This window comes from Typopeltis vanoorti, chromosome 18 (genome assembly GCF_054136105.1).
Source record: "Typopeltis vanoorti isolate ZY-2024b chromosome 18, IOZ_Tvanoo_1.0, whole genome shotgun sequence".
Taxonomy (NCBI): Eukaryota; Metazoa; Arthropoda; class Arachnida; order Uropygi; family Thelyphonidae; genus Typopeltis; species Typopeltis vanoorti.
Genome location: NC_143566.1, coordinates 16,465,917 through 16,484,049, shown reverse-complemented (window position 1 = coordinate 16,484,049; position 18,133 = coordinate 16,465,917). Strand labels below are relative to the sequence as shown.

General features: G+C 34.5%; 1 protein-coding gene across 2 annotated transcripts in view; it reads right to left on the bottom strand.

The window, feature by feature from the left end:
* Positions 1–10,487: 10,487 nt before the first annotated feature.
* parvin (beta-parvin) overlaps positions 10,488–18,133 on the bottom strand; it is a 137,804-nt gene continuing 130,158 nt past the window's right edge. For both annotated transcript variants that reach the window (XM_090407975.1, XM_090407976.1), the window contains one exon: positions 10,488–11,605. In XM_090407975.1, the coding sequence (XP_090264101.1) occupies positions 11,529–11,605 (77 nt within the window). In that variant the 3' untranslated portion in view covers positions 10,488–11,528. The remainder of the gene's footprint in view (positions 11,606–18,133) is intronic.

The following is an 18,133-nucleotide window of genomic DNA, read 5'->3' as shown; positions in this document are numbered from 1 at the left end:
ATAAATCTTAACTGGAACACTAAGTATGGAAATTCGTGTAATTCTCACATTAGTTTAATTTTCGTTTTTATGGACATGTACTAGGAGACTATCGCAATAATCTGAAATTCAACCTTTTGACGATGACTTCTGAATAGTGAAGCCCACTGTATCTTCAAGTTTGAACATTTCTGGTCAAATATTTATTTCATCTGTCTTTCTACATTTCAGGTTCTTGATGGATTTTTCTACCTCAAGTAATGATGTATTCAAGATTGCATTCCTCTTTAATGGCCACGTGGTTCTAACCAACAGATCGCGGATTCGAATCTCGCGGCGGGCATGGATATTTGTGATTGTTACCTTCTGTACTGCTATAATTTTATATGCCACAGTATGACTTTGCTGTTCTTGCACCATTAAAAAAAAAACATAAATCAAATCCTCTTTAATATTTTCTACCACTGATTTGTTGCTCCTTGTTTTATTTAACATACCCTCAGAATAATTACTCAAGATATGTGGAATCTAACTTCAGACTTTTATTTCAACCGTCATCTTTTTGCAGTATATTCTTTCAATAATGGCCATAACATTTAGCTGCCTTCCTGATATTTATTTTTACCACCTTCCCATCACCTCTGCTTAATTGCTTTGCCTTTTTAAGTCACTATCCATCATAGGGATCTGAATTTCCCCCCTCCTTGTACATAACTCCACATCCCTCCTTACTGAAGGAGCGGGTTTTATTCAATTTGCCAATGAGTCTCCAAAGCTTTCTACTTTTGAATTTCAAACTTTCATTTTTTTTTAATATAGTTCATCTTAGAAAACTGCATGAAATATGTAACCAAGGTTTTAAAAATTTTTGCCTATTTTTCTTTTTAATATGAAAATCGTTTCTGTCCTGCTCCAGGATGTCATAGGATGAAATGAAATAAGATGTCATTACCATTACGTAATGACATCCTATTTCAAATCTTGTGTTCACCCTGCATAATATCCTGTGAACAATAGCTTAATATTTCACAAGTGAATTTGTGCACATTTTTATGTTAGCAACATGGTATTGCTAATGTCTAATTCACAGACACTAGCAATACCACGAAGAGAGATCATATTTACCATTATTTTTAGTTTTGTCGTTTTCCCCAAAACACTACAGTCTGGTAGTTAGTTCCTGTTCTGCTGTTTAGATTTTTGACAAGGACCAACCTTTACTTTTTCTGCTACCCTCCCTAAAGGCTTGAAAATTTATTTCCTTCATTATGAGAACCTTCTGTGGTACTATAGACAAAATTAAGTCCTTATCCAATTCTCCATTTTTCACTACACATTTGTCTATATCGCTATACTTAAAACTGGCACCTAAGAAGATTATCTTTGTGTTGAATACTACAGCTACTGCTTCCTTTTCTTAATCATCATCATCAAATTCCTGACATTTACCCTCAAGGGGGGGGGGGGTTGTATAGGATATTGTGATGGTACTACATGAAAAACTTACATCATTACTAACTTCTTTTCTCTTTCAAATCAATCTGCTATCTGTCAAGACTCCAACATTATCAGATCTTATATTTCTGTCTTCCAAGGCACTCCACCCACATCTTGGTCTTCCTCTGGGTCTTTTTCCTGCCAGCTGGGCAGAGAACATTTGTTTTGCTAATCTTTCTTCTCCCATTCTGTTTAAGTGACCATACCACCTCAAGTTAGCTCTGCTAACACATTCCTGAGTGCTATCAATCTCAAGTTCTTTCCTAATATCCTCGTTTTTAATATGATATTGCCATTGATGCCATCTGTTAATGCCCCTAATCTTTCTCAGGCCTCTCATATCTGTGGTCTCTAGTCTTTGGTAAAGTGTTTTATTTCTAACCCAGCTTGCTCCCAGATCCATAAGTTAAAATTGGCTTGAACACTGTGTTGTATACAGCTAATTTAGTGTTTTGACTATTTCTCTCTAATTCCGTATAAATGTATTCAGTTCATTTCCATATATTTAATTTACAATCTTCAGTAAAAATAGTGCCTAAGTAGCTGAAATGTTTTTACTTGTTCTATAGTTTCTCCATTCATTCACGATGCAGTTGATATTTTCAATGTTTCTGCCTATTGTCTTTGTCTTGTTATTGCTTTTTTTTTCATACCAAATTTATTACAAGTCATACAATTTAGGCAGGGAATCTTACAGACTTATACTGGATTTATTTAAAAGTATAACATCCTGTTTTTTGTTGTCTTTGTTTTGGCAATAGAACGTTTCAGTAACGTGTATTTCTTAAATCTTTTCCTTTGATACTTCATACATTGATCACTAAAAAACACACGTACTAACCAACCACAGTGATAAGTTTTAATACATAAATATTTCATCCCAAGTATCTTGGGACATCCTCAGTACAGTAATTCAAACAATACTAGGAATAACATATTAGGGCGCATGATTACAATGGAATCTCAATATGCGTGCAGTAGCGTGTTATATAATTGAATTAAAATATATATAACTGAAAAAAAAAAAACATATATAAAGGAGATTATTTTACACAATTTTGTATGACAATTCCCTGTACTTTACGAATAGCAAGAACGTCATTACGGTTTAGACTGTGAAGTAGGGCTTAAGCATTTTCTTTATATAAACGTTTTTCTTTATATAAAGATCTATGTAAAAGTTTTGTAAAAGCAATCCGTTCGGAAAAGAATCCTATGGTTTGGGTTTTCAACTCCGTGTTGAGCGAGGCCAGATTTCTGCGGTTTGAAAAGACGAATATGTTCCTGATGTTCCGAAATGCGTTTCAGAACAGAGTAAGACAACTTGCAGGAGCATGGGACCTCATACACGACAGGTAACATCAGAGGAGAGAGAGTTTGTCTTTAGGAGAAGGTAACAAGTTATAGATTTGGTTGATGGGTTTGTAGGTAATGGCAAGATTGTATTTCTTCATAATTTTTGAGACGTTCAGAGATGCCTTTGACATAAGTTATAGGAATCCTATGGGCTTCTTCTTGTCTAGGTTGATGTGTGGGGAAGTGACTGATGATTTTTTGAGTTGTTCTAAGATTGTATCCATTTACTGTGGCTGTATTTTTGATTATTTCTAGTTCTTGGTTTAGAGATTCTTCAGAGGAGCAGAATCTGTGTGCTCTGGTAACTAGTGATTTAATGATGCCAAATTTTTGAGATGGGTGATGAGCGGAAGAATTGTGAATGTAGCGACCTGAAAATGTAGGCTTGTGATAGACAGACGTGGCGATGGAACCATCTTCTTTTTTTCATCATTATCAAATTCCTGCCATGTACCCTCAAGGGCTGTACAGGATATGATAGTGCTACATGAAAAATTTACATCATTACTAACTTTCTATCTACAATTTTCCTCCAAATCAGTCTGTTACTTGTCAAGACTCCAACATTATCAGATCTTATATTTCTATCGTCTAAGGCACTTTGTACCGTATCAATCCACCTATATGTTGGTTTTCTTCTGGGTCGTTTTCCTGCCAACCTGGCAGAGAACACTTGTTTTGCTAACCTTTCCTCGCCCATTCTGTTTAAGTGGCCATACCACCTGAGATCAGCTCTGCTAATGCATTCCTGGATGCTGACAATGTCAAGTTCTTTCCTTATATTCGCGTTTTTAATATGATATTGCCATTGATGACATCTGTTCACGCCCCTGATCTTTCTCAGGACTCTCATATCTGCTGTCTCTAGTCTTTGGTCAAGTGTTTTACTTCTGACCTAGCGCTCAGATCCATAAGTTAAAACTGGTTTGAACACCATGTTGTATATACAGCTAATTTAGTGTTCCGACTAATTTTTCTCTTATTCCATATGAATTTATTCAATTGACTTCCCACCATACCAGCTTTGCTGATTCTGTTGTCTATTTCTATATTTAATTTACCATCTTCAGTAAAAATCGTGCCTAAGTAGCTGAAATGTTTTACTTGTTCTACAGGTTCTCCATTCACAACAGTTGACATTTTTAACAATTCTACCTATTTTCATTTTTTCATTGTCTTTTTAATGCTGACCGACCTTGATACCATATCTATTACAACCGTTATCCAATTTAGTCAGGGAATCTTTTAAACTAGTATCGGATTTATTTAGAAGTATAACATCGTCCGCATAAAGCAAAGATTAACATCTCCAATTTTGATATCATGTTTAATACCACTTTCCTTTATAATGTGATCCATATAGATAATGAATAACAGAGGGGATAATGTACATCCTTGTCTCACACTAGATTTAACATTAAACCATCTTCCTGTACTTCCGTCAATTCTAATTGCTGACTTACAACTCAAATAAGACTAAGTATTGCTTGATACAATGCCCCATTGACACCATATAACTGTAGCGTATTGAAAAGCTTCTCTCTTGGAACCTTGTCATATTACTTTTCTACATCTGTAAAACTTAAATACAGATCTTTGTTATATTCCCATGCTTTCTCAACTATTTGTCGTAAAGTGAAGATCTGATCCTGACAGCCTCTATTTGGCCTGAATTCAGCTTGTTGTTCACCAAGCTTTTCTTCCACAATTCTTCTCAAGTATACTTGCATAGATCTTGCTAGGAACACTCAGTAGGGAAATACCTCCTGTAATTCTCACATTCAGTTTTATTTCCCTTTTTTATATATTATATATACGGGTACTATGAGAGCTCCACTCCAAACATCCGGAATTCGTCCTTCTGTCCAGGCTTTCTGAACTATGCAGTGCAGCCACTGTGTGACTTTTATACCATCATACTTCAGCATTTCTGGTCGAATATTATCTACTCCTGCTGCCTTTCCAGATTTCAAGCCTTTCTCTACTTCAAGGATGGATATGTATTCCTGACTGCATGCCTATTGAGTGTTTTTTACCACTGTGCTATCACTGCTTGTTTCATTTAACAATTTTTCTAAGTAATTACTCCATACTTCAAGGATATCTTTTTCTCCCATTTTCATGTCACCTTTATCATCTGTAACTCCTATTACAGCTCTCTTTCCTCCATTCCTAAGCTTCTTCAATAACCTCCAGAATATTTTGCCACCTTCTTGATGTTTATTTTCTATGTTCTTGCCAAATTCCTGCCATGACTTGTTTAGCTAGTTTTACACAGTGTTTCACTTTCTTACATTAGTCTCTGTATTCTCTAAGAGCAAAAACTGACGTATTTGCCAGATAAGGGAGACCCCATTGCTGTTCCTTCCTCTTGCTTGTAAATTTTCCTTTCCAAGTGAAGTAACCGGATGTAATAACAAATTTGAATAATTCAATTACAATAGCAGACGGAAATTTTTGAGTTAATAACTGTTTCTTTATGGGGAATGTTAGTGAAGAGGGAGACAATGTCGAAGCTAATTAACATGTCAGTTTTTAACAGTTGAATGTCTTATTTTTGAATGAAACTCTGTGGAACTTTTAATTGATGAGGCTGAGTGGCCTATGTGAGGACGGAGAAGGTTAGATAAGAATCTTGATAGCTTGTAAGTCGGGCTGCTGATAGAATCTACGACTGGTTTGAGTGGAACGTTATTTTTGTGAAGCTTAGGTAAGCCATAAATTCTAGGTCTAGCATGGTATGTCTTGAGTTTTTTTAATTGTTTCTTCATCTAAGGAAGAGGTTTCATCAAGTAACTTATTTAATTTCCTGAGTTATTTTTGTAGGATCATAATCCAGTTTGGCGTAAGTATTTCGATCGCATAGTATAAATTAATTTTTCGGTCATATGAATTGATATCTAGAACCAAAGTGGTATTTTCTTTGTCAGCTCTGGTGATGAATATGTTTTTATTACGTTTTAAGGAGGTAAGAGTGGTGGGAATATTTAAGTCTGAAAGTTTGGCATCATAGATTTTTTTGCTACTTCGAAACGAAGTCTGTTGGCTTCAATACTGGAACGATGGCCGATGTTTCTCTCAATGTTATGTATAAAATCTAAATATAGAAAATATTCAGGTGAAATTGGAAATTTATGACCTCTTGCTAGAACATTTAATTCATCTGTTGTTAGTGGACGGTTAGATAAGTTGACCACCCATTTTTCCATTGGTAATTTATTAATCTTCTTAGATCGATTTAGCAAGTTAAGGTATTTTTTTATGTAGATTAATATTACTTTTATTATATGCTTTTATCCCCGAATTTTTTGAGACATTGAAAATCAATTGCAGCAGTTCTTGATTTAACGTATTTGACAATTCTGCTTCTAGTTCCGTAATTTTTAAATTATTTGTTGCCAATTCATGTTTAGAAAGTAGTAAGGAATGGCTTGCTTTCTGATAGATTTTGAGCACCTGGAGATTTGATGACTTCTTTTAGTTTTGCAAACGTTGGAATGAGTTTATCGCGTCTGCACTTTTTTAAAAGAGATTCTAGCACGTAGTTTACCCTGTTTCAATTGAAATTTGCCTAGTAAGTCAGTCTTCTGCGCTGTCAGTTCCCCATGAAGGAATAGAATTTTTTTATACAATGAAAGCTGTGGTGAATTCATAACTAAAAAACACACGTACTAACCACAGTGATAAGATTTAATACGTAAATATTTCATCCCAAGTATCTCGGGACATCCTCAGCACAGTAATTCAAACAATACTAGGAATAACATACAGTTAGGGCACATGATTACAATGGAATCTCAATATGCGTGCAGTAACGTGTTATGGAATTAAATTAAAATATATAACTGAAAAAAAGACAAACAAAAAAAAAAACGATAACATATAAAGACATTATTTTACACAATTTCCCATGCTTTAGGAATAGCAAGAACGTCATTACGGTTTAGATTTGGTCTGTGAAGTAGGGCTTCAGCACTTTCATTATATAAATATCTATGTAAAAGTTTTGTCTTTTCCTAATGGATCGGGTATTCAACTCCGTCTTTATATGTTATCTTTGTTTTTACTTCTATAACAGGCTACTGCACACATAGAGGGATTCCATTGTAATCATGTGTCCTTACTGTATGTTATTCCTAGTATTGTTTGAATTACTGTGCTGAGGATGTCCCGAGATACTTGGGATGAAATATTTACGTATTAAAACTTATCACTGTGGTTAGAACGTGTTTTTTAGTTATGAATTCACCACAGCTTTCATTGTATAAAAAAATTCATACATTGATGGCGTCAAGTTTGAATTTCTGTTGCTGACTTTTCATTGTTTGCCCCGGTTCCTGTCAAAAACAGTGGATACTTTAACAGGTAATGTCACAAAGAGCATGTCATTTCATCTTATTGTACCATCACTATCTTTTTATGTAAGCCATTAAGAATAATTAGGTTAGCTTAATCCAAAATTGCTCATCCTTCCTCATTTGTTCAACATCCAAATTGGCACTTCCTAAATAGGGTGCACCAAGATGACAGTTAGAAATCAGTTCACTAGTCTCGGACAATTATCTACATTCTTTAAAAAGCTGCCAAATGCTTTTCGTAACTTAATTACGTCTAATGAAGTTGTGCCTACTCTCTTTAGGAATAACAATGTTTAGAGGCTTTGTCAATTATCAATATGAATAATTTTTCACCAAGATGCATCTGGCCATTACAGAATTTATTAGCAACATCAAAAACTTCCAGATTAAAAATGGCATTGTATACTATGTTTTTATATAAACTCATTTTAATTTTAACCTTGGCAAAAGATTATTTTAAATTAAAGTGTAGCAGCATTGTTGCATCACCTAAGTCAGCTTTTAACTCTGAACTTTGACATTTTCCCCTGTAAAACACACATGAGCCATAGAAAGCACAGAGAAAATTGTATTAGGTATGTTTATATAGACAGCATTTAGGTTCATGCAGTATAATTTTGTGCTGGTGTGAGTCAATGGTGAAGTTAGGAATTAGTCCCACATATCTCCATTATTGAGTTCGTTCTAATTCATAATCAAATACCTCAGTGGGCACTTGATCGGGTCACCATTTTCACATTTAGGAAAATTTCTTAATGCTTTAATAATGCAAATTACATCACAAATGTTTTTGTCCTTTACACAAGTTCTTTTGATTTACATGCATTTTGGCATACTGCTAACATGAATGTTTTTTTTTTTTATCAATTATGCATAATTTTTTCATAAAATCTACATTGAGGTTGTATTAAAACTGCTCATATTATAGGAAGTTTAAAGACAACCTAGTGTTTTTAAAGATTACCATACTGTAGATTTATCCTGGACAAAAGAATATACAAATCGAGCCTGCAGTGAATCTAAAAAGTTTAAATATATAAGAATGATAATGCACTTATTTGTTTTGAATTATTAATTTGCCAAATGGAAAATAAGTTTTATTGGACCATAAATTCCAACAACTAATGAAGCAGTAACGTTAGTTGTCACAGTTGTTAGTATCATCAAAAATTATTATAGCTGATACAGCAATTTAATCACTAACAGAATTTTTTGAATAAAATATATATCAAAGCAGATAGAATTTGTATCACAGGATTCCCTGTAATTTTAAGACTTCATTCATCATCTCAGATTATCAGGTTTTCCTTCAGTTCAGTGGCTGGGCACTTTTTAGTTGAACATTTCTTAATTAAATCCCAGAATTGTTATCAAGTAAATTAAGGAATTACCTGATTATCTAGGAAGGAAAAGTGGAATTGCTTCACGACAGAACAAGCATGAAATGTGGATGAAATTCAAACAGTAAATCCATTAAATAATATGCTAGAATTTGTGCTCTTTCCAATGAGCACAGGTTACAATAGCTTCATTAGTTTAAGTGAGACTGTATCAGTGCTGTGTCAAAAATTTGAAAATTTTGTAGTAATAGTTGACAAAGAGCATATGATTTTACTTTTAATCTTGCACTGAGTCATGCTAGCTTGACTCAGTGCAGGACATATCTAGAAGAGTGTGACCAGTGAGCCCAAACCTTATACCTTTTCCCTACCAGTGTGTTTAAAAAATTTATATGATCAACATAGAGTTAAGGGAGATTATACTGAAAATAAATGATTAGTCCTCCTGTAAGTTGCTCTATTTTTATCTCATTATTTAATAGGCACACTGTGTGCAATGAACTTATTACACACACACACACACACACACACACACAGTGTGCATCAACTCATTCCACGTTATCTAGATTTATTTGTTAAGTTTAACAGTTGATTCTCAGTACAGTAAACTTGTATAGATCAGGGGATAGTTTGCTCTAATCAATTTGTTTCATAATAACAGTAACTGTACTAGAATAGGCTTTGATTATGAGAATTTTAGTTAATCATTTTGCCTCTTCTTAGTTCTGGATTTGGTGCTGGCCATTCTACTACTTGAACTCTGATTTCTTCAAAAGATATCATCACTCTAGTCTATATTTGTGCAATATATTCGTATGTCATTGTAGAGAACACATTTTAAATCTTTTTTAAACACTAAGAGGGTAGAGCAAAAATCCATGAATAATTTAACAGATAAGAAAATCACTCCAGAAATGGCAGCAGCCAGAAGACCATTTATTTAATATACAAGTCCATCTGATATGAAGAGTGTAATGTAATTGATCATACGCCATACCACAGCTGCTTTCTGACACTCTCCTATTCAGTTATACTGAGATTCTGCACATCAGCTAAATGCTACTCAAGGCAATATTTGGTTTGTGTGAAACAGATTTCAATTATATAGTTTATTATGAAATGATTAATGTATTATTTTAACAGATAATAAACGAGATATCAATAAATTAATTTTTCTGAAAGTTAGCATTATACTGAAATATTAACTTATTAATTTGTAACCAACATCATTAGAGCACAAATCATAACTGTGGTAAATGCATTACACTCAATTAGGTCATTGAGAAACAATTTACATTATGAATGAAAAAAAAAAAAAAAAATAATGTACTAAGCAGCCTCTAGGTGCCACATCAATAAAACTTAATGCAGCCATATTTGTTGAGGTTAGGAGAGTTGCTTTAGCTGATTATGAAATTACTGTCAGACCTACAATAACTTCTGCATACATAGCCCCCCCCCCCCCAATAAATCCTATGCAAAGGAATATGGAGAGCATAGTCTGCCAGTAGTAACTTGCCATACAAATGATTGTACATGTTTTTTTTTTCTTTTCCCTCAAGGTGGATGTTTATTTAAATTACCAGTCTGTCCATACCATACAAAGCTGCAGGTACAAGGAACTTTATTTAGCCTACTTTGGGCAGTGATACATCAATCCACATCCACCTTGAAGAATATAACTATATATCTGCAATCATTGTATATCCCCATCTAATAACTACTTTAAGAGAATACAGCAACTGTCATATGGGTCCAAAGTCATCGAATAACCCCCAAACAGTCTAAGCAAAGACTTTATCTATAGTTTTTACAATCCAAAACATAGACCTTGCCAATACTAAGGTAAGTTTTATCTAGCAGTATTATAGACATAAACAAAGACAATTTTTGTATATTTTATTTTTTTTAATATATATATGTCTTAATTTCTTATCCTAATTGAAAAAACTACAAAGTATATATAAAGTTCTTTAATTTTCAAAACGTACACTTTTTTTTTATTTAATAAATATACTATGAAATGCACTCTTCAGAAAGTAAGTTACCCAGTACAGTAAAACTAGAGTTTTAATAGCTAGCAGATATATGATGTGGGTCACTTTTTTATTTCTGCTCCCCTCACTATACACACACACACACAATAGAAAGTTCTCTTCTTATAATGTAGTGATATACAATGGCAGTTGACATGGCATTAGTTAATGGGATTATACTTTAATGAAGGTATGAGCAAAAACCCATGAGACCAATTTATCAGGAGAAGTGAAATAGTTGAGTATGTATGTTTTAAGAAAATTTTTCTCTATCTCTCGACCAACATGTGCTCAAATAAACATTTTGTTATTACTGTTTCAGAATCTCTACTGCATCAAGTGACATCAGAGATTGACTAAGTGCATGAAGTTTATTGCATCACTTCTTAATTATACAATCTTTCCATGGGGGGGGGGGGAAGGAAACTTTTTGGCTCACTTGTGTAACTTCCAGGGATGTCCACAGTCTCTCCACCCATCATAAAATGTTCTTCAGTATCCTTCCAGTAAATAGATATGTTCAATGGAGGATTAAGCTATCTTGCCTCTTAAAGTCCCAGAGGAAGTTGGACAATAGATGTTAGGTATGTTTAAGTTAGTCAATTTCAATATTCATTGTTTGCTACCTTTTCCCATTTTATAAATATGATAATAGTTTATATGGGCTTTTTTCTGTGGTAAAAGTGTTCTTGACATGATATAATACATACTTTTTTTTTTCATTAAGAAAAAAAGTAAAAACTTCCAAAGACATGAGTTATTGTTAAAAACACGTTAATAAATAAAATATTAACAAGTCACAAATAACTTCAGAGTAAATCTCAATCCTTAACAAGTAATTTAAAATTTAGCATAAATAAAAATATTCTCTGAGTTAAAAATATATCTCTGGTTTAATTTGATTATTAATAGCATAATGGTTCTTATTGGCTCAGTGGTGTTTATAACTCCTGCCAAAAGTATTAACTGATACTTTTATACTTTGTAAACAAATTGTAAAGTACTCGAAGGGTTGATTTTAGATCCAAGTTCACCAAATCTGCAAATGAAAAAGACTGTTAAATTGCTAATATATATATATAATAAAATCTGGTATGCAACACAACAAGCATGCAAATATCAGCTGTCTATATGAGGTTACAGACTCACTATAAAAAAAACTCCAACTTAGGAACGTAATGCGTTTCTTAAAAAGTGTTCATAAGATAAATTTTTTTTTCCCATAAAATGTATTGTTAAACTTATTCATATATTAGTGAACTTAAGGCATTGTAAAATGTTTGTAAGCACACGATTCTATGTTCATTAAATGAACTGGGACTGCAATATTTATTAGCCCATGCAGTGCTCCTAAGTAGAGGTTAGTAGAGCACTGCATGGGCTAATAAATATTGCTGTATAGTAAATGTTAAAATAACAGTATGTTAAAAAAAAAAAATGCAAGTAGACTTTTATATTACGTCTGTCATCTGTAAGAATAAATCCCATACCGATTAATAACAATTGTGACCATTTCACTAAGGGAGACAAAGTGCTGGACATTTAATTATCCTTGACAAGAAACTATATTCATGTTTTGATCCTTTAGACATCACATCCCATAATGCAGAGCACACCTTATGAAAGAACAGTTGTTACCCAGACTCGTTTCAAACTTAATTCCTGATCTCATCACTGCAAAGTAGACCAATAGCATACTGAGAGCTAAATCAAGTAGATATTGTATTTTCCATATATAGTAGCAACATCATGTTATCACCATATTATTGCAATACTCTGGATGAGAGAAAGTTGCAAGTTATTTTAAACTCAATCAGAAGTAATTATATTTAAAACTGAGTAAAAAGAAATGCTTTGATAAAAGATAAACAAAAGAATACAAATTCTTGATGATTTATGTACACTTTCAACCAGTAAATATCAATTATAAAGAAAAATACAGCTGTTTCATTTTTATATTGCTAAATAAATGCAATGTATTTCTCTTCATAAATTATATTCTTATTTTCATCTTTTACAGCATGAAGAAACAAAAGAGTACTATCAAGACTGAGAGCTTCTCTGTACAATGTCAGAATTAATTTGGGTAGTTAGAAAGCAGCAAATAATGCAACACAACTGGCTAAGTAAATTTTGAATTAAATCAAAAGGAGAAGAGTCTTGTTTTATCATTTTAAGAATGTTTATTTATAATACAGTTTGAAGTTTTAAAGTATAGTTTTGGACAGGTGAAGAAGACATAGTTATTGTGCATGCAGGTTAGGTTTCCAGCATAATTAGCAGGTCAAGTTTAAATGCCTTGGTAAGAAACTGCTTACAATGGTTACATTCAGTCCACAAATCTGAAAATGTTTTCTGTGGGAGGTATTTAAGAAACTGGTGTGATACTCTATTCTAATGGTTTGTTTGACATCGGTGTGATGGAGAAGAGTTAATGGAGATATACAGTGTGTGCATGTGTGGAGTGAAAGATGCAAAAACAGAATATTCATTCTCCCATTAACATGGTGTTGACTATGTTATGTTATTTTTGGCTTCTCCTGCTTTTTTTTTTTTTAATTTATGTTGAGCTCATACACGAGAGGTGTGTTGATCAACCTATAGTACATTAGTACCATGTATGGGTAGTGGGTTGGGAAAGGAAGAACTTGTTTTACATTTGATTTAAAGGATTGTGTATATTTTATTCCTTGGGAAACACAACAGGAGAAGACTGTTCCACAATACAGCAGTTGCAGGGATGAAGGAAGAGGAAAAAAAACTTGTTCTGTTTGTTTCGAGGCACACTGTGAAGGGATGTTGAGCAGCAGCTGCACATGTTCCAACGAGATTAGTACTAAGTGGAGGAATTATTGATGTTATTTCAGATGAGCATTTCCCATGGAAATATTTGTAGAATATACATATTGCAGAAACCAAATGTTTGTGTGAAAGTGGGGAGGAGTGAGTTGGTAAGAGATGGGTCATTAATAAGTCTAATTGCTCTCCTCTCAATTGAGTCAATCATTTTGAGGGAGTTTTTAGGAGCCTCCACCCCATTTGTCAGAGCAGTATTCAATTCCTACTAGCACATGCAGCACAGTATGTCACCAAAAGTCTCCTGATGGGTTACTGTATCAGGTAATACACTGGTGTCTGAAATCAAAGGACAAACATTATTTCTGAAGGTTACAACCTCAAATTCAGATGAATCAGCTTGTGGCAATTTGTATAACTGAAGATTATGAGTAGAAAGTGGGTACACATTTAAATTTTTGGATTGTGTGCAAAGGAGTAACGTGGTAGCACTTAACAGGATAAAAGACACCCTAAGTGAATTGCTTGAAGGAATAAAGTTGCAAACTTGGATGTCTTGTAATGTATCAAAGACATCATATAGATGATTTCACATGGGGAAGAATTATTGGAAAGTTTGAAGAATGCTGCAGTATTAATACTTCCAGAGAGTTAGGAATCTCACATAGATTGTACCCAGAATCTAGGCAGATTTCAAACCAATGGAATGTGTTCTAGACATCTGCTAAGAGGTTAGCCCCACTCTACCACAGAGCATGAAGACAGATCAGCTTGCAAGTTGGCTCTGTTCAATCAGATACATCGATATCTCGACAAAGTGTGGCAAGACATCTGCAACAAGTAGGCCTATAGTCTGTGTTCTTTTACCCACAGCTCATCATAGAGCACATTTTTAGTGGTGTTGTATACATAAAAATTGGACAAGACACCAATGGACTGATGTACTCTTTACGTCTTTCTTCTGATTCTAGGTGATACTTGATCTGGCATGAAAGTAGCAGTGCTTGCTTACTGTTGCGAGAATATTCTTCAATGTCATGTTTAACTATTCTGGATGAAAATGCCATGCTATATTGTACATGAGTAGAGAAGATACTTCTGGAGACTAAGGGTAATAACTAAATCGAGTGACCAGCACACTCCCCAGATCTCAACCTTATTTGGGATGCAATAGGGAGACTCATTACTTGAAATTCTCCTCCAGAAAACAAGCAAGGCTTTATTCTTGCTCTGAAGAGGGAGGAGCAGGCAAGTTTCTCTCAAGAGCTCCTGAATCACGGTACAACATTGGGAAAGATGCATTGCAATTCAGGGTGGACATATTCCATATCGAAATGTTTCTCCACATAGTTTTCTATAAGCTGTAGATTAATTCCTTAAACTGCATCCTTAACAAATTTTGTAACTTTTGCTAAAAATGTATTGCAACTTAATTTGTATGAAATTTATAATGCATTTTTTATGTAGTATAATTTATATCCACATTTGGGTGTAATCATGAAAAGTTTTCATATACAGATAAAAATGTAGTTTGTTCTTAGCAACCTCTAATAGAGAAATGAATAGAAAATAGAGACAAGCTCATTAGCAGACCCCATATTCCAAGTCAGTGGCCAACAATATCAGTAGTTTCCAAATTTCTTTCACAGGATAATATTACAGTAACTGGTAATTAATAGTTAAAAGATCTGGGAATAGCACGTACATAGGCTCACAGAATTTTTCAATCCTTTTATGAATGTGAGAGGGAGCCTGATACCATGTGCAAAGAGGGTGAAATAGCACATTAGAAATCCTGTGCAGAAGACCAGCTCCACTCCTGCCTGTCTTGCAGCATTTTGGACCTGGCCTTCTTGGCATTCTCTCTGACCGTAAGACACAAGTGTCTTACGCTCCAACAGAATGCCAAGTGCTACTCTTAGAAAGATGGAAACTGGCCAGTGCAGAGGACATAGCAAACATCTCTTTAGCGATGACACTGTTAGAGCAGTGTCATCGCTAAAGAGTGATGTATTGCAACTTAATTTATGACACTGTTAGAGCAGCGAGGAGGTGATGGCCTTGATGGGATGACTCAATGACTCTACCACTGACTAGTTGCGTGAATGGCTTCAGTTTGGTTTAATTGTGCTGAAATATTGGTGCATGCACAGAATGAATGGTGGTAGCTGTTTCAGGTGAAGTTTGTAAATATAATTTGAGTGGCTAAATCCATGGCGAGTCCTGACCTGGCATTAGTGAGGCCATGAACAATCTGAAATAATCAAAGAAAATGGTCTGTATTCTAAATAATTAAATGTGGTAGTGAGTATGGCCTATCATCCTAGAGTCATACTGTGGTAAATGCATAAATTGAAAGATGTTAGGCTCATGTATTATAAATACATTTTTAAGTTCTTAATGTGAAATCATGATTGAACGCCTCTAAGTTAGAATCCTGCCTAGCCACTGCAATGATATCGTTTGTGCCTTGCACAATGAAAGTCAACACCAGCTGGAGTTGCTTTCCTACCATTACTGTCAGGCACCAAATTGTTTGAAGTAGACCTCTGTACTGGTCTGCATGTTGTACTCAGAAGAGCATCCATCATACTGCAGTCCATTGAGACTCATTGTCTCATTAGCAGTCCCAGCACTGAACCTCACCTGCAACCTTTCAACTCTCTAGCAGAAAACAGTTTCCAATTCCAAATCTCCATGGAGCCTGAAATATGAAAGTTATAAGACTCATTGTGGGAAGTTTGCCTTCACGTAGCATCACACCACTCATTAAATTCTTTTCTGTCTGAGCTTCTACCACTCACTATGGAAGAAACTTCTTAACCTCATTCTGCCACTTCCAGGGATGGACTCTTGTTTCTTCCCCTTTTTCTGCTACGAGGTCTTCAAAATTGGTGACACAATTCATTCATTCATACTAGCGTCGAAACATATCATCCTTTTCATCACCCCTTGCAATGCGTAGTTCTTGTTTCATCATCATGAATCATGGGCTCACTGCCCGTTGATGTCTGATGCCTGTTTCACTATCTTTTTCCACCTTTCTTTGTCCAGTGCACAGTGTCGCAGTTTTTGTACACCTATTCCACACCAGTCTTTTATATCATCTACCTCTTCTGTTTAAACCATCCAAAATATCAAACATAAATATCTTTATCTTCCAGTCCTCGCTCATTCTACAGATGTGTCCAAATAATTGCAGCTTCCCTTTTATAATCTTCTGCATTAGATTCTGTTTTGGTTGTATCTTCTGATAGAGCTCTTCACTGGTGATTTTCTGTACCCATCCTATTCTTAGAATCTTCCTGTAACAAGTTCTTTTTCTTGATTCCTTATTTATTACCCACGTTTCAGATCCGTACAGTATACCGCTGAAGACGCATGTTTCCAATACTCTTAGTTTTGTTTGCAGACTGATCACTTTACTTTACCAGATGCTATCCATGGCCTTCAGATTTGTTCTTCCCTTTGCAATTCTGATCTTTATTTTTTGCAGTCCAAGTCATATGTCAGTTTACTTCTCAAATATGTGAATTGTTCTACATCAGTTTCATCCACTTGTATCTTTTGTTTCATGTTCTTCTCACCACATACCATTGTCTTTGTTTTTTTTGTAGTTCTCTTTCGTCTTCTTCAATAATAACATCTGCAAATCTCAGATTGTTAATTCTTATTCCGTGTACAGATATTCCTTTGGCACCTTCTTTCATCTTATCCATTGCTCTTTCTAAATGTGCGATGAAAATGCTTGGTGATATCTCCGTGTCTAGTACCTCTGCTTGTTTTAAACCATTTCCCCAAATCATCACCTATTCTAACTGCTGCAACTGCATTCTGGTAAACATCTTTTAATATAGGTATTAGTTTTTTTTATAAATTCCATAGGATTCCAGAACTGCTAATTTCACTTTCTGGTCAATACTGTCAAATGCTTTCTGAAAATCAACAAAGCAAGTATATATGTTTTTGTTTTTTCTCCTAGCTTTCTCTGCTATTAACCTCATTGTCAAAATCTGTTGAATTGTAGTTCTATCCTTCCTAAATCCTGCTTGCTCGTCTGCAAGGTATGCTTCCAATTGTGTTCTCAATCTTTCTGTCAATATGATCATCATCACTTTACCAAGGTGACTTATCAAAGCAATTGTTCTATAATTTTTACATTCTAGCTTATTTCCTTTCTTGTGTAATGTTACTAATATCAATTTCACCCACTCCTCTGGCATTTTCCCTTCTTTCCATACCATATTACATAGTTTGTGCATTTCTGTAACCATACTTTACCATATTTAATCATTTCTCCAGTAATGTTATCGTTACCAGGACTCTTGTTGTGTTTTAGCTGTCCTATTGCTTTTTCTTGTTTGGCAAACATTTAAAATGACCATGTTTGCATTTTTCATAAAAATGAAGAAAAACGAGTTTCATGCAATGATAAAACACTTTCATTTGAAGAAGTGGATGGCCATGCAGATTAAAGCTGAGTTAGATGCAGTTCATGGGGACTCTGCTCCAGCATTAAAGACTATTTATTTTTGGATAAATGGGTTTAAACATGGTCGCAAGTCCATAGAAGATGAAGTGTGTTCTGGATGCCTGACTGAGGTCACTACAAAGGAAATGATTGACAAAATCTACGGTATCGTTATGGAAGACTGCTGAGTGAAAGTGTGTGAGATTGTAGGCATCTCAACTGAATGGGTGTATAATATCTTGCATGAAAAATTGTACATGAAAAAGCTGTGCACGATGGGCGCTGTGATTGTTCACTGTC